This window comes from Hydra vulgaris, chromosome 03 (assembly GCF_038396675.1).
Source record: "Hydra vulgaris chromosome 03, alternate assembly HydraT2T_AEP".
Classification (NCBI taxonomy): Eukaryota; Metazoa; Cnidaria; class Hydrozoa; order Anthoathecata; family Hydridae; genus Hydra; species Hydra vulgaris.
The window spans coordinates 50,857,595-50,878,863 of record NC_088922.1 but is presented as its reverse complement, the minus strand read 5'-3'; the positions used below and the strand labels follow the sequence as shown (position 1 = coordinate 50,878,863).

At 27.0% G+C, this 21,269-nt stretch overlaps 1 protein-coding gene across 1 annotated transcript in view; it reads left to right on the top strand.

The window, feature by feature from the left end:
* LOC100206126 (uncharacterized) overlaps nucleotides 1-21,269 on the top strand; it is a 46,641-nt gene that overhangs the window by 6,875 nt on the left and 18,497 nt on the right. The window contains exons 3-8 of the mRNA XM_065793571.1: nucleotides 1,801-1,878; nucleotides 2,496-2,519; nucleotides 2,609-2,679; nucleotides 5,612-5,660; nucleotides 11,041-11,175; nucleotides 11,308-11,363. Of these exons, the coding sequence (XP_065649643.1) occupies nucleotides 1,801-1,878; nucleotides 2,496-2,519; nucleotides 2,609-2,679; nucleotides 5,612-5,660; nucleotides 11,041-11,175; nucleotides 11,308-11,363 (413 nt within the window). The remainder of the gene's footprint in view (nucleotides 1-1,800; nucleotides 1,879-2,495; nucleotides 2,520-2,608; nucleotides 2,680-5,611; nucleotides 5,661-11,040; nucleotides 11,176-11,307; nucleotides 11,364-21,269) is intronic.

The following is a 21,269-nucleotide window of genomic DNA, read 5'->3' as shown; positions in this document are numbered from 1 at the left end:
TTTTATGTGTCACTTTTAACCAAAAAAAAATCCATAGTACCACTACATTTGCAGTATAAAAATACTCAATGTGGTAATTATGCAAGTAATCCAATATAGTTATTACTTTTGTCCAGTTTAAATGTATTATGGTTATTAAAATACTTGGTTGTTAAGCAATTTTGGTATCCACACCAACCTAAAATTAAAATTAATGTCACCAAAAAAACTGCCATCCTTAAATTAGTAAACTGCAAAAAATGGTCCTTAAATCTTTTTTATATGACTAGTTATTAGTTTTGTCCAGTAAAAGTGAATTAAGGCCCCCTGTGCAGCTTGTGGTTCAGACAAGATTTCTTTCATAGTCTTACAAAAGTGTTAGTTATATGCTAAATTAGTTAAATAGTTATATGCGGTAGTGGTGTAGTGGTAAAGCGCTTGCTTCATAAGTGAGAGGTTCTGAGTTGGATCCCCACCACGTCCCTGGTAGTACCGCGCTCAACTTGTTTCTCCGCGCAGCGGCCTTGTTCGTCAAGGTTCGTGTTTCGGAGTTATAGAGTTGAGAGAGGGTTATAACCACTATTAAGTAGCCTCCTCATCTGTAGTGGCCTTCTTGGCCTTGAGGAGGTGAATAACAAAAAAAAAAAAAAAAAAAAAAAAGGCTAAATAAGTAGTTCCATTTTTTAAAAACTCCAAAACATTCCAAAACATTTTTTAAAAACTCTAGAAAACAATCTCATATTTCTCAAATTATCCTAAAATTAGTCTCTCTATTATTTGTTTCTTTATATGAAGGTTTTGAGATTATTAAATTATTGCTTTCTAACTGCAGTATTAAAGTTATTCTCAAAGGCCTACACTCTTCTTCATTTCCAGTAACTTTAAGGGTACTGCAAGGTTCTATTATTTTTCCTGTATTGTTTCTTATCTACAATCTTCCTAAAAATCTTACATCTAAATTCGCTGCATTTGCTGGCAACTCAACTATATACTCTTTTCTTGACAAAAAGTCTTTACTTTTTGATGGCTTAGAACAATCAGCCAATTTTTAATCTGATTTCTCTTCTGCTGCTGTTACAGAAAAGAGATCAGATGGGGCTTGAAGTGGCTTGTGGAATTTAACAAAAGTTATTCAATATTGTTGAAATTCCTATATTGATAAATAACAGCCCTCTCATTTAATCAAATTATTAATCAGCCATCTCAAACAAGGTCCAAAAGCACATTGTTTATGTAGTTAAACCTGCTTTATCTGCCTAGCCCTAGCTTTATCTGCCTAGCTTTTTTTCCTTGCATATCAACAAGACTCTATAATTCTCACCTATCTTCATATTTTCCTGACTCATACAACCTACAACTTTTTAAGTCTTCAGTTAACCATTTCCTTGCTCTTTAACCCTATTTTCTACTTTCTAGTAACTCATAGCTTAATAGTGGTTGCTTTCAACCTTGTTGGAAATAAAATACCCCACTATTTAATAAATAAAAAATAGATGCATGAATTTACAATATATAAAGTATTATAAATTTTTTTCTAACTCTGGCTATCAAACGTAAATCTTATAATATTGCCGGGGCTAATTGACAATAAGTAAGTGACCCCTGGTTACTTACTTATTGTCACATCATCTTATTTGTGATGTTAAAGAAGCTTCACATTAAAAATTTATATTTTTAAAATTTATATATATATTTTATATATTATTTACATATTAATTATATATTTATTTTTATATTTGTTATATTAATCTATTGGTATTTAGTTTATCTAAAATAATTTTTTTTCCTTAATTTTAATTATTTTTTTTCCTACTATTTTAGGCGTTGAATGATTTTGGAAAAATTGATATTTTTGTTTCAAATGCAGCTGTAAACCCTCTTGCTTGCCCATTGTTAGATGTAATTTTTACTCTAATAAAACTAGTTATCCTTTTATTATTTTTAAATATTTGTTATTGAAGTATTGATTGTTCTAATAAGTGTGCTATTATTATGTGTGTGTTATTTAATCTATAACAAATAGATTTATAAACAATAAATTACTGTTCATTGTTTTGATGCACTCTAACATACAAATTATAGTCCATTTAATTGTTTAATTGTACCTCATCTGACCTGATATGGATCTGTACCTCATCTGAACTGATCTGAATCTGGACATCATCTGACCTGATCTGGATTTTATACAACTATTTTTTTTTTTCATAAAAAAATAATTCACTCTGATCAGAACTTGTTAGGTGATGTGTTTCTTTTGTACATTTTTGCCTACGTTTTACATAGTCTTTAAATTTTTTAATTTTTTTAAATAAAAATTAATTGTTTAGAAAAACATTGGTTAAAAAAGATTTTATTCTATTAAAATAGTCAATAAATTTCTGTTTTATGGAATTAAACCAAATTAAAACAAATAGCTAACTATTTTTATGGAATTAAAACAAAAACTCAATTTTTAAATTGATTTTTGTGTGTGTGTAGTTCAAACCAAATTAAAAGTATTACCACATTTTTTTCAGACACCAGAAGATGCTTGGGATAAAGTAAGTTTTTTATTAAATTTTTTTAATTAATGTGTGTTCTGCTGTTCCGCATTATATCAAACTTGAGTTTTTTGTTTGTATTTTAAAAGATTTTCGATTTGAATCTAAAGTCAAGTTTTTTGTTGGCAAAAGAGGCTGTTCCTTATTTATCTAAAACAAGGTTTTATAAATTACTCGTGTTGATTTAGGTTACTTTTTTGAATATGGTAAAAAAAATAATACTATTTTTTGATACTTTGTTCTAATATTTTAAATTTTTATTGCTTAACATATGCTTTTATATATATATATATATATATATATATATATATATATATATATATATATATATATATATATATATATATATATATATATATATATATACTGCTTCATTTTGAGGTCATAAAAAGGTCTAAAGGAGTCTTATCTGCTGCACAGGCTCCTTTATTAGTTGGATTTTTTTTTCTCCAGTTTTGATCATTTTTAGGGGTCCCTCAAGTACTTCAATGGTTTTGTTTCAGACTTTTTTTTACCCTTTATTGAGCCCATTTTTACCACATTTGAGCTAGTTCTCTATATCAAAATAGTTCAATTTTTTTTTTCCAGAGTTAATTCTCAGAAGAAACAAATAAAGTTGCATTTAATTTTATTAATTGAAATACTTGATGTAAATCTGTCTACAAAATTTCAAATACATGCAACTTTTTCAAATTTTTGCATTTTATTGTAATTTTTCAATAACACTAACATAAAGTTTCTCAATTTTAGTCAACAAACTTTCTAATGATTGTTTATTAAAAAAAACTCCCTATATTTTCAATTTTTTTTTGTTTTTCTTGGTGATTTTTCCTTCATACTTTCTTCGTAGTTGTAAAAAAATAAAAGCGAATCTTGTCTCTTCTCTTCCTTTCTTGCAATATTAATGGTTTCCTTTATAAGTTTAACTTAAAAAGTGAAAACATGTGAAAACATCCAGGATATGCAACCCTAAGTCTCAGATTTTGCAGATTTTTACACCACTAGGTAAAAAAACAAAGGTAGATTGTTAATATTTGTTATGATTTTCTAATGATTATTACATTCTGAGTATGAATTATTTTTCAGGCTCAATTTTAAATAACAAAAAAAAGAGCAACCTTTTAAAGTAATCAAAATACAAAATAAAAAAAGTCTATTAATAAAACAGGGGTCTGCACAGCAGATGAGACTATGGTACTTTAGATTGTTTTATGACATATATATATATATATATATATATATATATATATATATATATATATATATATATATATATATATATATGATGATATATATATATATATATATATATGATGATATATATATATATATATATATATATATATATATATATATATATATATATAAATAATCATATATATATATATATATATATATATATATATATATATATATATATGATTTTATGCTTTTCACGAACTTCCTCAAATAAAAATTTCGAAAAATTTTTTATTGTTTCAATTTAAAGTATAAACCACAACAATTGTAAAATTAACTGGTAGTTTAAGTTTAGTTGTTTTTTTGAAAAAAATTTCTCTGCATAAGTTTAGAAACAACGAAATTTTAAATAATATTCATTTCCAAAAAGCTGAAATTTTACTAAAATTTGTAAAAATTTTTATTAAAATAGTTTCAGTTAAAAAGTTCAGACAGTATTTGATGGCAAATCTATATGTCTTTACAACAGCATGGCGGCTACAAGGCATCAAATCAACTAACTTCCAAATTCATAAAATTCAAATCAAGTAACTAAATTCAAATGAACTAACAAAATTCATAAAATTTAAATCAACTAACATCCTGACAAATATTATATCAACATTTTTAATCAGAGCATGAATAATCTTATAAATGATCTTAGTTATTTGATTACCTATCAACTAATTGTTGATTGATGCATTCATTTTTTTTATTATTCCCAAAAATTCTCAATAGGATTGAGATCTGAACACTGAGTAGGCCATTCAAGAACTTTTATTTTTTGTGATTTAAAATATTCCTTAACATATCTTGCACAATTCTTTTGACCATTATCTTGTTGTAAGATTTGTGAGTTTTTTATACTTTGAATGCGACAACATTACATTCATCATGATGTTTAAAAAGCTCTCTGTTCATAATACCTTCTATGCAATAGAATGCATCATTGTAACAACTAAAACACCCCTAAACCATAACACTTCCTCCAACATTTTTAACAGTAGATAACTGATATTATGGATCTGCATCTTATTGTCTGACATACCTAATTCTGTCACTACTGAACTTTGATTCATCGGAGAAATCAACTTTTTACCAGTTATAAACTAAGATGATCTTTCACTAATTTTATTCTGGTTTTCAGATTTCTTACAGATATCAGTAGTTTTTTTAACCGAATGGTGGCCATACAAATTATTTTTGTGTGTGAGTGAGACTTTTGAGTGAGAGTGAGACTTGTGAGTGAGAGTGAGACTTTCAATAGTTTTGTGCTGACACAAATCTTTTCATAAAAAAACTTTTAGAAACATTATAAAGTTTAGAAATCTTTTTGTAACTCACTTTTTTTTTCCACAGCTTTTAAAATTTTTTTTTAAATTATTTTTATTTAAAACTTCCTTAGTTTTTCCCATGCTTTTAAACTGTCTAATTTGTCTTTTTAACTGTCTAACTTTTAAAATGTCTTAACTTTACAAAGCAACTGAAATTTTGCAAATGTTTTAGGAATCAGTTATACTTCACAACTTTTGAAATACTTAAAAGTGAATTATTAAATTTCACAAGTATTTTTCTAATTTGGCTTTTATTTATAAAAACTTGATTTAATTGCAGAGGATGATACTGTTTCTAAACTTTTGCACGGAAGTTTTTTATTATTTAATTTTTTAAATATTGAGTTTTACAATTTTTGTGGTTTATATTTTGAATTGAAAAAATATAAACTCATTTGGTAAAAACTTCAACTTATTTTGGAGAGTTAGTCAAAAGTTATGCCTTAAAAAGTGGGAAAAAAAGTCAGCGTTTCTTTTGCATGCCACTGCATATGTCTATACTCTATATTGGATATTATATTTAGTTTTATCTATATTTAGAGGTTCTATGTTGTTTGTGTCATCAGTTGCTGGGTTTATGCCAATGCCGGTAATTTAGTAATGTTTTAAAAATATGTTGAAAAATTGTTTTTTTTTGTTGAAATATAAAAACTTTTTGTTTTGTTTTTCATGTTAATTCATGTCCCCAAGGCCTTGAAGGTCACTACAGTTAGAGAAGCAAGTTAAGTTGTGGTTACAACCCTCTCTTAAATCTATAGCTAAACACCAACCTTGACAAAAAGGAATGTGGTGGGGATCAAGCTTGGAACTTCCTGCTTATGAGACAAACGCTCTACCACTACACCACTACCGCATAGTTTCACTGAATAATAATGCTTTTAAATAAATGTGATTGAAAGCTCTGAGAAATAGTAGATAAAGTGTCTTGTTGGAGTCTAAATATTTTCTAAGGCTTGTCATGTCAGGCTGGTCGTTAATTAAAAGTGGAAAAAAAAAACTTGAAAATTTGAAATAAAAAACATTATTTTGTATGTACAATTTCCACCAAACTGCAATGAGTGCATTTTATATTTACTTGAGTTAAAATACTGACGTAATTCAAAAAAAAGATTTTGATATCTGGAGAATGCATCTAAAACTTCATTTGCTTGATTATCTTAAAATATAGAAGATCAAATGTAATAAAAAACAAGACAAAACATTGTATCAGCATTTGCTAATAATAGTTTGTACCAACATTTATTTTATAATATTAATATTAATAGTTTTTTCATATCATGATTGAACATAAATTTTGGAAAAAAAATTTACTTTCCCATTTACAAGTAAAAAAAGCAACAAAAAAAAAACACAATTTGTTGCCTGTGTTGTCTTTTGTCTGTGTTGTCTGCTTCATAAATGTTTAGATGACAAAACGTTAATAACCAATAAAAATCTTAGTAATAAAAAACACAAATTCAAGTTGTTAAATGAAAGATGTGAACAAATAAACAAAAAGTCATTAGTAAATATTTATGTATTATATTACAGATATATAGCAATATTTTGTATATTTTTTAAAGTCAGAGCTAAGAACTATTTTAAATTAATTATACATCTTACTTCTTTGTTTTATTAAGTTAAAAAGCTTCTGTATCCACTACACAAAATGAAATATTGAGTACTGATAAAGCAATTTACATAAATAACACACTATATAGTCATTTTTTAAAAAAAATTTGATCTTTTATATAGATTTTTTTTATATACATGGTCTTGATGTTTATGGTGCTAAATATATCAAGGCCTTTTATATCTTTCCTTTTAAAATATATATATTTTAAAACTGCACAATATATTTTAAAAGTGCGCAATATTGTTTGATGCAACAGCATTTTTTAATGTTTTTAAATTATTGGGATGACATTGCCAGATTTTTCTTTAGTTCCAAAATTGCTTGAAATCCTGGTGTACAGCTTCCAAAGCCTGTTCTTTCCAATAACCAAGGCCTAAATATTTTTTTTATATAAAATTTTATAATTTGTTTAAATATGAACAAAGATAGTATATATAAAGATAGTATATATATAGATAATATATATTTACCGAAATATTTAATATTATCTGATAGATATTTCCTGTAAAATAACACTTACCAAATATGCCCCCTTTTAGGTCAATAAACTTTAAGTATAAACTTTATCTATTACACTGGTTCCTAAGTTTCTGTAGTCATCTGAGAAGTTAAAACCAATAATTGACTTAAGATAAGCTGACATGAAGTTAAAACCATAATTTTTGCACTTGAAAAAATTTTTTTTTCAATTTTAAGAATAATTAAACTTTTTTTAAATAAAAAAAATCTTGCATTTAAAGTAAGGGTTGCGCATCTTACAATTTTTTTTACCTTAATCTGAACCACAGGAAAACATATGATGTTGTGGAGTCTGAAACACAGTTCTGTTACATTATGGCATTGTGTTGCCATCCTTTCCAGTTGCATACTCCACACAGTTCAAAGAGACTTATAACAACATCAGTAATGTTTTAATAAAAATAAAATATAATGATTACAAATGGAGAGTGTGTGGAGATTTAAAAGTCATTGCAGTCCTCATGGGTCTGCAACTCAAATACACAAAATTCTGCTGCTTCCTCTGTGAATGGAATAGCCAAAATAGTGATGCACACTATAAAAAAAGTTTGGCTTAACAGATGAAATGGAACCCGTTCAAAAAAATGTTTTGCATGAACTGGTTTTAAAAAAAGACATCATATTACCACCTTTACACATAAAGTTGGGTCTGATGAAAAATTTCGTAAAAGCTTTGGATAAGATGAGTGATGCCTTCACATATCTTTGTTCTATGTTTTCACAAATAAGTGATGCTAAATAAAAGGAAGAAATTTTTGTGGGCCTTCAGATCAGAAAAATAATAGGTGATCAACAATTATCTACTTATTACAAAACAAGATCTACTAAGTGAAAAAGATCTTAAGGCATAGCTTAAGATCTTTTCCACTTAGTAGTGCCATGCTAGCAGATGTTGGAGCAACCAGCAGATGCCTACTGCTGTTTGCTCCAACAGATGCCCCAGAAGTAAAATACCATCAGAAGTTAATATGCCAGAAATTTAAACCTACTCAATAAACTTGATATTTGTTTTAAATCAAATTGTTTATGAGCAATGACAAAATGTTCTATTTACTTCTTTTTTTTAATAAAATGATATATTTTAAATAATAAAAGTTTTTGTAAAATTTTTAAAAATATTTTTATTAGTAGTAATAGAAAATATCAGTTTGTTAATTTCTTAAAGCGGTCAATATTTCAATTCAAATTTTCTTAAAATTTTAATGTGATACAAGCAAATAGATCACATATTTGAAATTGGCATGTTAAAATTAATAAGAAAAACATCCATTCACTAAAAAAAGTAAAAAAAATAATTTTTTGTATGTTAGTGTAAACAGCGGAAAACTAAATAAAATAAGAGGTAATGAGCCATAAATCCTTGTTCATGACAAGCGCCACCCAGGAGCTCATCATGAAAAACGATGTAGAGCTGTCTTTATCTACTTACTGGTTGTTGACTCAAATGTACCACTGTACTAATTCCAAAACAGAAAAAATACATTTATTCATATAAATGCTTCCATCAACTACATTGAATTTTTTTATGGTTTCTTTCTGAAAATCCCTTGCAAATATAGAATATGTTATACTAAAACATAAAGAACAGTTAGAAAAATTAAATTTTTAAAATGTTTAGTTAAAAAGCTTAAGTTTTTAGTAAAAATGTAATTTTTTAGGCAGTAAAATTTAAAATAATATTATTTTTATAAAATGATTATTTTTGAAATTTTTATAAAATTTTGCTTCTTTTGAGACCCAACATGATATACTTTTGAAAAACTTTTGTTTTGATAATATTAAGGACCCGTCTGATGTTTAAGGGTCTTGAACTACTCATATAAGAAAAAATTTTTCTGAAGTTTTTTAATTCCAGTATTATTTTATTATATAGAACACATTTAGATGGTGGGAGCAGACATTTTTTAAAAAAAGTTATTTTTTGGGAAACCCAAATGAACAGTTCTTTTGTTCTTGCTGTTGCATATTTCCATAAAGAAACTTGTGAGCTGAACTTCATCTAAGCTTTCTAAATGAGAAAGTAAACATTATGAACATTAATTTTGTTGAAAGTAAATGATAAACTAATTACAATGATTGATTTGAGGTTAAATTATTGATTTGAGGTTGGAAACATTTTTAAAAATTATTTGCTTTGATGTTTATTTTGTTGTTTAAAAAAATAATGTGGTAGTGGTGTAGTGGTGTAGTGGTAGAGTATTGCTTTGTAAGGGAGAAGTTTTAAGTTTGATCCTCACCACGTTCTTGGTAGTATGTGCGTGTGTGCCCTACCATACTTTTATTTTTTTTTAAATTGAAACAAAGTTTTATAAAAGTTTCAAAAATAGTATTCATTTTATATAATGGTATCATTTTTAATTTAAAAAAAAATCATTTTATAATAAAAAATTAATTGTTTTTTCATGGATTTTTCAACCTTTTTTCAAGAGATTTCTCGTATAAAAATGGTTTATTATTTTGGACAGCTTTGAAAGGAATAACAAGATTTATGATGAAGTAAAGAGCAACCAATTAGCAATTATTGTTATCAAAAATATATTTCGACCCTATTCTTAATTCCAGGCCTTTGTGATTGATAATAGGAAAACAAAATAAGCAGTAAAAAGCTGTTTCAAAATTTCCTTGGTAGAAAAATAAGCAACAGAAATACAGTACAAAATACAACGATTTTTAAAAACATTTTTAACTGAAAATGTACAAAAACTTTGTTAGGTTATGAGTTTTACCAATCCTAGAAGATCTCAATCAAAGGAGCTCACAGACTAGTAGAAAATAGCTGAAAACATTAATGAAACCTTCGCTGTTACACTACTAATTGCCTATTTTACCAATAAATTTCTACCAGGTGTGTAGAGAGCCTGAATGTATAGGATGCCGTTTATTTATTACCTATTTTATGGAGCTATACAATGAACTTTTTCTTGTTTAATCTCTGTGATGTTGGGAAGCACTTAGCAGGTATGGCAATTTAGAAATTTATTGGATAATTGCAGTTTTTGAGCAAAGAAATATTTTGCTTTGTATTGTTTTCTGACTTTAACGAATGTGTCGAATAGTGAGAAAGAAGGAATAATTGCTGCTTTTAAGGTTTCTCGCTATGAAAACAAGACCAATTCAAAATCAGTTTCAGACTAAGTTTGATTTTGTTATGTAATGATTAATGAGTCAGTTGGCTGTGCCTAAAGTCTAACTACTTATAAGTTTTGCTTTGTTATCTGGTCTTATTGCCGAACAGAAAATATCTGGTATGAAATTTTTCAATTCGATGTAGAGCATGCTCTTAAGTTATCTTAACTAATGTGCTTGATATCAAATTGTCAAGTTTCACAAAATTTATATTTTTTTTGTTATTATTTTTACAAACTTTTCATAAAAAATGATTTTGCTAACGTTTCATAAAAATGATTGCGTCATACAATAATCAATATTGACAAAACATATTCTATATTTGCAACTTTGTTGCAACTCAAGCGTTCTTAGGAGATCCATAGATGGATATTTATGACTAAAAGTAACTCTGCCTCTCGCTCTACTTTATTAACTTATTTTTGCTTAACTTACTTAATTTGCATACATTTTTAAAATTAACTTTTTTAAATTTACTTTATAAACCTCTCATTGCATCATTACATGTGCCGATTCTGTGAATTTTTTTTATTCCAACTTTAGGGCTTTGTCATGTATTACTGTATGCTGGTTAACTATTAGCTTTTAATACATGTGCTAAATTGTAAAAATCTAGAAGATAATAAAAACGATATTCAAATAAGTATAGTATAGTTTTCAATTTTGATTTTATTTTTTGAGTGTCAATTTTAGCTGCTTTTGTTTGTAGCTCCTTGGTGCTTATTCGATATCCAAAACTGCACTATTGAGTTTAGTTAAGGTTTTATCTGCAGAATGTGCATTAAAAGGTGTTCGTGTAAATGGTTTGGCACCTGGTGTTATCAAGACAGATTTTAGCTCATTCGTAAATTGATGTTTTTATTGTTTTTGTTTAATTATTTTTTTAAACTTTTTTTTTATTTTCTTTAGAAAATTTATATTATAAATATTTGAGTATTTTGAATACATTTATGTGATGTAATTATTTGTTTTTTAGTTAACTAATTCTGATCAAATTAGTGCATCATTTCTTGAGCAAATACCAATGAAAAGGTTTTAAATTTTCTGTTAGATTTATAAAGTTTAATTTGGAGTTACTGCTTTTAAAAAGTTAGGTTTTTATATTTTTTTATGGATATGATTTTTACAAATGTTTAGAAACATTTAGCGACTTTCGAGAAAGTTATTTCCATTTTGGTATTTACAAAAAGTTGTTTAATCTTTTTTATTTTTGTTTTGTTTTTAAATTTAATCTAAATTAGTTTTCTTAGTTTTCAATGTTTTTGTTTCTATTATTCAATTTTTATGTTAACACTAACATCTGGAACTGAAATAGTAGATAAATATCAGTTAAATAAATAAGACAAGATTTAATTATAGTGTCTACCGTATTGATAGACTCTTGGTTGAGGAATATTACACCCATTATTTAACAATAAGATGTTGTGACTTAACTTACTTAACTTGGTTGTTACTTGTCATTCAGTTAAGTCTCATCTTTTTACTGTGACTGTTCCTAAGAGCTCCGAAAATTGAGCTCCGAACATCAGCTCTTTGGAATTCGCTCCATTCATCATCTTTTCCTGATTCAATTTGCAATCTTTTTAGTTGTCTGTTAATCGTTATCTTGCTTCCTAAACTTCATCTTTTCTCTTCCAGTAACTTCCAACGCTAATAGTGGTTGCTTGCAGCCTTGTTGGATGTGAAGATGTTTAAAAAAAAAGTTAAAAATATAGTCTGTTATAAAAAGAATTTCATCTTGTTTTAGATAAGAAAGTTAGCATATTTCAATCGACTTTAAAACTCAGAGAGCAGCCATTTTAATCTAAACCTGGACTGTTGGCAAATCATGTTTAGCTAAAAAAAGTATTTAATATGACAAACCATTTGAATCATTTTACTGTTATATAACTCTGGAGTACTTGTAATAGTTATAAATTATAGTTTTTTTTTTGTTTTTTTTTTTGTTTTGTTATTCACCTCCTCAAGGCTGAGAAGGCCACTACAGACGAGGAGGTTACTTAATAGTGGTTATAACCCTCTCTCAACTCTATAACTCCGAAACACGAACCTTGACGAACAAGGCCGCTGCGCGGAGAAACAAGTTGAGCGCGGTACTACCAGGGACGTGGTGGGGATCGAACTCGGAACCTCTCGCTTATAAAGCGAGCGCTTTACCACTACACCACTACCGCATTGTTAAACATCAAATAGTGATAAACCAAGAAAAAGTTCAACGCTCAGTTATTTTTCAAATGAAATTATTGGATGTGACGGACACATTCATCCGACAATTTATGACTACGTGCAAAGTAAGTTACAAAGTATGACCGGGCGCAAAAAAAGTGATTTTCTTTGTATCTTATTAATTTTTATTGGCAGTTGTTGAATTTGTTAAACTAACTTCCCATTAAATCTACTTGTAATTTTTTTAAATTGTATTTGATATTCTGTTAACTATTAAAGAGCTCTCGGTGTTAAATTAAAAAAAAAAGAATACTCTCGGCAACAAATTATTAAAGTCCTGTTAATAGTTCTTGGTGTTATGCAATTCACTGATCTCAAAATATAACTGGATAGGGGATTCTATTGTTTTTTCCGAAAAAAGTTGAAGCCAAAATTGACCTCCCAAGACGGCGGCGATTTTAGTTCCTAGCTTGGAAACTGATATACATTTTATATGGCTTTATCAAACTATGAAAGAAAATAATTAAATAAGCTAATAAATTTGTTAAAAATAAAAGACAACAAATGAATTTTATAAATTTAAGAGAAAAAAAAGAAATTATTTTTTTTAATAATTGAATTAATTAAATGGCATTTACAAATTTAGTTAAGTCTTATGTATAATTTATGTACCTTTTAATTCCTAGTTACCTGATGCTGTATGCTAGAAGGTTAATAACATAACAGCATGGTAAGCAGAAATCATTTCTACCTACAATTTTATATTCTCTATTTTTTGTAGCAAGATGCCATTTTGTACAAATGCTGCCTGAATTGTTAACTGAGTGCTGTCAATATACAAAAACTCAGGGGTTCCTTCTAGAATTATATTATACTTGAATTTTATTATTGCATAAACTATTTGAATAAAATATTCTAAAGTGTCACTTATACTGGTAAAAAAAACCCAGGTCTGAATTATTTTTTATAACAATCATTATTTATAACAACTTTTAAAACAAATAAAAAGTAAATAATAGTTTCTTATAGTTTGAAGGATAATAACAATTGAAGAAACAAATATAAAAATACATTTGTTTGAAAAAAATGTATATATATCTTTAAATAGAAATGTTCAAAACCTCCTCTTTGAAATATCTCCTTAACTATAGTTACAATACTGTTTAGCTGCTGTTAAGTATTATCGTTATATATTACAGCTTGCTGACTTTTTTATATTAATGAACTGTAAATAGCTGTTAAATAATTTTATAAATAAGTCATTGAGTTTATTTGCATAATTGATTGATATAGATTATATAGATATATTGATATAGATAGATATATTGATCAGGGTTGCAAAAAAACCGGTTTTTTTGAAAAAAACCAAAAACCATAGGTTTTTTTAAAAAAACCAAAAAAACCATGGTTTTTTTGGTTTAAATTAGGTTTTTATTAAAAAATGCCGTATTTAGTTACCCTTTTAAATTAAAAAAAAAGCATAACGCATTTTATGTGAGTAAACTATATTCTTTATCAATATTAATGTTATATTTCATCAAAATTATTCAATACATCATTATTTAATGTTCTATATATAAATACAAGCTTTGCTGCTTTTTCTACCCCCAATTGGTTTCTTAACTTAGAATGAACAAGGCCAAAAGTTGAAAAAATTCTTTCGATTCCAGCACTAGAAGCTGGTGCATTTAATAAACCTTCAATATCCACTATGTTACAATCCACAATTTTAAGAGATTTCCACCATTCTATTGGTGATACATTTTTTAAAACAGATTCACTATACAAATAGCTTTTATCGAATGGAGCAGATTTGGCTTTTAATTTGAATATTATTGGTAACAAGTTCTTGAACTTTTTATCTGCGAAATTCATGGCAGCTTCATTTTCATTTTCAGAATGATTAGATCCAAAATATCTAGGATCTAGTGTGTTTGCCAGTAAATGAGCATCACTGACAGTCTGATGGTATCTAGATTCAATTTTTTTTTTTTTCGTTTGATAAAAATGATAAACTGTTCATCAAATCTTTAAAAATTTCAACACTGTCACTTATTTTTGCTTGATCACTTTGCAACGTATCTAGAGCTACTGCAATTGGTTTTAATATTTTTAATAAATCCTCTGCGTTTCGCTTTATCTGTATATCACTTTTTTACCAATCATAGGATCCAATTCTTTATTTTTTTCAAACATTGTGAAAATGATGCTCCAGTTGTTGACATATTTTTCAAGTGAATCACATACAGAATTCCAGCGAGTTTCAGTAGGAAGTGGCAATTTTGTTCCTCCGCTTAATTTATAAATTGCTCCAGCTTGATGATTATTTCTTATATATTTTATTATTTGTGTAACATGCTTGCTCACATTTTCAATGTTAAGATCATTTGCTAAAAGATTCAGCATATGAGCAGCACACCCATAAGTTATGATATCTTTTTCAGATGACAGTTCTTGTCTCATTGATTTCATATTAGCTGCATTGTCAGTCACAAAGCTTTTTACTGTGCATCCAAATTTACGTCTTACAGAATTTATTGCTTCTTTTGCTAATTGTGTAAGATATTCACCAGTATGTGAATGACCAGAAGTGTTGATTGTTTCTACTAAAATGTTAATTTTATCTGTAATTACAGAGATACAAACTATTGGTTCATTATGTACATTACTCCAGCCATCTAAAGACATGGCTACAATTTTCCCATTCAATACATTACATTTTTCAATTTCTTCTGTGTAAACCCTATCTAATATTTCTCCTCCAATTTGAGTTCTATTAGGTAGAGTGTATCCTGGATGAAGCATATTGATAAATTTTTTAAATTCTTTGTGTTCAACTGTTCTGAAGCTAGAGTTTGTACTGTATATAAATCTACCAAGTTGCAGATCAAATAAATCTTTCTCTTTGAGGCTTGTTCGCGTGAAAAACTTATCAATTTTCAAATATTTATCAGCTGATGTTGAATTGGGCTGGAACCTTTTCATTTGTTGTTGTGATGTTGATGGTGAGTTACCTTTAAAATGAAATTGCAGTTTATTGAATTATTCTAAATATATATGTTTACAATTTAGGGAAAGTATAAAATTTAAAATAACAATGCACTCATTTAATTACCTTCAAGAAGTTGTTCATCTTCAATTGAATCCATAATTTCATGGGGTTGTGATTGCTTGCACTTTTTTATATGTTCATGCATCCTTTGAATTTGACCTTCCATTTCTTTTCTACACGCATTACAAACTGCTCTACACCCCTTTCTTTCTGGAACAGTCACTCGTGTATATTTTAACCAAATCATATCACATTTGCGCCCAGTTTTTTGAGACATTTTTGTGGTATCAATAAATTATGTTATAACTACTTATACTTTTGCTAAACATATAAATCTATATATATATATATATATATATATATATATATATATATATATATATATATATATATATATATATATATATATTGTTAAGAAAACTTCCTGATGAAATAAGTTCACCAGGAAGCAATGCTTCTTGATGAACCTATTGAAGGAGAAACTGCCTGTAGAAGAAAACAGATAAATAAGTGTTATTACTAATTTATTACTGCTTTGTTCTATAATAACACTGAGGACTCTATTCTATGAAAAAACAAAAACAAAACTCATGGATTCAAAAAAAATCATCTATATTGAAGATTAGTTTTATTTGTGAACATAACCCTCTTTTAGTTTCCTGTTGTAAGTTCAAATCATTTTTTAAAAAAACATTAATTTGGTTTAAACCAACATTTTTTTAATTGGTTTAAACCATGGTTTAAACCAATGGTTTAAACCATTTGGTTAAAACCATGCAACCCTGATATTGATATAGATTATATTGATATAGATATTGATACATAATATAGATTAATTATATGACATTAAATTCAAGAAAACAATTTGCTAAAGGATACATATCATATCATTAGTCTTAAAGAGATTACTGGTATACAAATGATCTTGTATAATTGAAAAACTGGTTTGGTTCTGTGAGATCTGCAGAAATGTTTAACAGCAATATCAATTGCCAACAATTCACAGCCACATATAAATGACTTTTGATGCAAAGTAGCGTTCAATGTTCAAATGAAAACTGCAGCATCAGAGATAAAACTCATATATATTATGTTTTAGACGATTCTTTTGCTGACTCCAGTACTAAATTATCTTTGACTGAAATTGTATTAATAAGAAAATACGATTTGTTGGAGAGAGAACCAACTGTTAGTAATCACAATAATGCAGATATTCCAAACTGCAACAATCTATTTGAATACAAAAAAGCTTTGATATCATATATTGCTGGATACGTAGCTAAAATGACTTCATAAAAAAATATCTTCTTTACATGTCAGAATGCACTAGTACTCCCTTTTCATTTAAAACAAAATAGCTTTTTAAAATTCAAAAACAGAGGAGGTTTGGTTAAACCAACCATAAGTGTTATTATTATATGCAAAGAAACTGAAAGGTGTTTTCCAAATTAATTGGTTGCTTTAATAGATTGCAACTTTTCAAATGAAATAAGAATTCAAAATGCAATTGCAAGTGCTGCTTTGAGATCAGTCGATCTCTTGAAAATATTAATTGAACTAGCTCCTCATGTTTGACTCAGCTATAAGTGATAACAATTTATTCTCCTTGGTTCAGCTCATTTGGCAGTTTAACAGCCAAGTTAACTTGAAAAAAAATATATATATGTATATATATATATATATATATATATATATATATGTATGTATATATATATATATATATATATATATATATATATGTATGTATATATATATATATATATATATATATATATATATATATATATATATATATATATATATATATATATATATATATATATATATATATATATATATATATTAGTAAAGTACAACCAAATAAAATAAGGCACAAATAGCTATATATATAAAAATTCTAGAAGGAACCCCTAAATTGTGTATACTCACAGAGCTCAGCTAATAGTTCATGTGGCATTTGTAAATTTGTGATATCTATTTAAAAAACTAATTTCATAATAGTTTATTTTAAAAAGATATTCAGCTGCCTATCATGCAGTTGTGTTATTAACATTCTAGCACACAGCATTGGGTAGTTAAAAACTAAAAGGTGCATAAATTGTATTATAAACAATATTAAACAAATAATGTATAGTAAAACTAAAGTTAAAAAAAAGTAAATAAATGAAAAATAAACAAAATATGAATAAAATTATTTCAGTTTTTCAAACTTTAAAAAATTTTTTTTTTTTTTTTTTTTTTTAGATTATTCACCTCCCCAAGGCCCGATGGGGGCCACTACAGTCGAGGAGGCTACTCTTTTTTTTGTGTGTTTTTTGTGTTCTTTTTTTTTTTTTTTTAGCTGTTATTTGTTGTGCAACCCTCTCTCTTTAACTAACTCTTTAACTACGAAACACAAACTTTGTCGAGCAAGCCGCTGCGCGGAGAAACTAAGTTGAGCGCGGTACTTCCAGGGACGTGGTGGGAGTCAAACTCCGAACCTCTCGCTTACAAAGCAAGCGCTCTTACCACTACACCACTACCGCTTTAATTATTTGAAAGTTGTTTGGAAATTGTTAACTTGGATAACTAATAGTTCCTTATTTGTTCTTTACTAATGTTAAATAAACTAATTCTTAGATAAAAAAACTGAAAACTTTTATCTTATTTAATAACATTTATTTTTCTTTAAAAAAGCAAGATATTATACAAACTTGTTGTTAAGAGTATATTTTGTGAAACAATACATAATTTAGAAGTTTACGTAAATATGTAATATTGCGTTTTTTTCAAAAATTATTGTTATGTAAAACCGAAAATTATATTTATATTTGAAGCATGAACATTTAAAAATATTTATATATATAAATGACATAAAAGTCCTTAACAAAAATTTCTTCATTTGTAATCAACCAAAACTGTAGCCACCTTGGGAAGTCAAAACTGACTTCCAAGACAAAAAAACTTGCTGTATACGCTATCCAGTTATATTTTGAGATTAGTGATGCAATTGTGTAGTTCATTCTCGTAATTAGCAATAGGCTATTTAATAACTTAAGATGCTTGTGTTTTAGCAGTATTTTTTGAAAATGTTACTCTTAAATTTAAAGGTGGAAAGCTTATTTGTGCATTTAAAGCATTCTTAATTCCTCCTATGGTGGTTCTATATTTTACAGAGCATACAAGCTCCTGGAATTTCAACTAAACCTTCATGCTTTTATCTAAATGCAAGATCTCTTTTCAAGAGGTCTATTCTTTTAGAATGAGCATGAATCAGAATGAGTTTATGAAAATTTTATCAGGCTTTTACAAACAAAACTATTATCAGAGTTCTGAAAAAAAAAAAGCACAATTGTGAATTTTATTAGAGATCTTTAAAAGGTAAGAATGAATAAGCGAGCCAATATTTGTAACTTTATGTTCAAAAAAAAGCTTGTCTTGTCTGATAAAATGTAAATAAAGTATAAATAAATTGAAAAATATTTTTTTATTTCTGTTTTAAAATTCTCATTGAGCTAGTAGTTAAAAATATATTAGTACATTAAACGAAAAATATTATGAAAATACATAAGCTGAGTTTTAAATTAACTTAAAAAACTAGATAATGGATGCCCGGGTTTAGTAAGATTAATGTGGTTGGATTAGATTTTATGAAAGTTCTTTTTTTTTATTTTTAATAGTATTGAATTTTCTTTTTTTGTTGTTGTTGTAAAGCTTTCAACTTTTAGTTTGTTTTTTTAATATATTGTTGAAAATACTCAGGAGGCGATAACTTTCTCTGACGTCGTTTATTTTGCTTTTATTGTTTGAAAATCATTTTCAAACAAAAACCTATCATGTGTTACAAAAAATTTTGAGAAACAAATGTTTAATGCTATTGGCAAATTTTTAATGTTATTTGCGTTTCTCATATAATTTATTAGTATTTATAATAATGAGGGACAGGCATGTAACTCAACATCTTACATTTTTTTCATGCATTGTAAAAATGGTCATTTACATCACATTGATTAACTTGCAAAATTTTAGCACTCATATCAAATGATGATATCAGATGTACAGAAACTTTTAGTATTTTTAACTTTTGTGTGTGTGTTAAAAGAGTTTTACGCAAGTTAGCGTGCACAATTAACGCGCAGAATTACACTTTCACGTGTGCCTTGATTGAGTGATAATATATTTTGGTTCATAAAACCTAAAATTTTAAATATAAATAGTGGTTACAGTTGTTTAAGTTCTTTAAAATATGTGTATGCCCGTTTTACGGGTGTTTATTGCATGCAAAAAAAATTTCAGTTCCATATTTGAGTTCCTTGGCCCACGTTAACTAATAATTTGATATTTTTTCCCGTTTTTAACTTAATCTGCCTCACTGTGCGCTGAAGGTAATCTATGTAATGTCAGCAGGGATGCGAAGCCCTATCAATTTTTAGGGACTCCAGACACCGAGGTCAAAAAAGTTTTTTAAGATAAAAAAAAATCCGTTAAGACAAAAAAAAAAAAAAAAAATTTTTTTTTGTCTTAAACGGATTTTTTTAAATCTTAAACAGAGTTTTATACGGATGAAAAAGTCCCTAAAATGTTAGAATAGACTATTTCTATTATACTGTAAGAAATTACTATTTATTGGTCTCATTGCTTTGCATAAAAAATGACTATTTTCTTTTCAGTTAAAGGTATTTACTAATATTACTAATATAATTTAGATTAACGAATTTGTTAACTTTTTTACTTATATACTTTGACTAGCGAATTTGCATAGAATGTTAAAAAGCTTTTTTATTTTATTTTTTTAATTCAGTTTAATCATTAAATTATTTAAAATTGTTCTAAAACTTGAAATAACTTGAACATGTTGTTTCTGTCATTATTATATATTATATATAGCATCAAATACATATGTAAATAAACTATATATAAATAAAAATATATATAATATTCAAACAAAAAACTCATTCATGCGCAAAAAACATTCAAACAAAAAACTCATTCATGCGCAAAAAAAAACATATCATCAACTAAATAAATATAAACATATAAAGCGACAACAATGGTCAGGAGACAAGTGCTTCAACACCGAAAACAGTCATTCTACGCTTACTTGAGAGATAGGCAGAAACAAAGCAACTCTGCAGACATCCCTTATAATTTCTGGTAAACGGTCAGTTGCATTGAATGGGTTAATTTTAAAAGAATCATTTTGATTGGACGAGTTATTCTTAAAAGTTGACCTAATTTCCGGAATTACTTTTAAAGCAGCTCGAAATTCTGTTTCAATCATACAAAGTTGGTTTTGCACATTTTCTGAAAAATTCCATTTTATCTCCTTTTGGCACACTTAAAACAAGTTAGGTCACCGTTTTTTTACTGGCAAGACATGCCTCATTTTCAGAATCTGAATCAAACACACAAACAGCAGAAGAGATAGTTGATATTACTTTGCTCTTTTTTTCAAATTAGACACTCTTATTTTTTTTTTCCAGTTGAATTAGTTTGCTTTTTATCTTCCAAATGCCGTCAGCTGCAGACATCTAAAGAAATTTGTATTTTTGAATATGCGTAATATTTGTATTCATTTCTATAGAATACATTTATATAATATATACTTATATAAATAAAGTGGTAATAATATTATAACTATAATAAATTATAATAATAAAATAAAGTTATAATAATAAAATAAATAAAGTGGTAATAATATTATAACTATAATAAATTATAATAATAAAAAAACCTTGTCT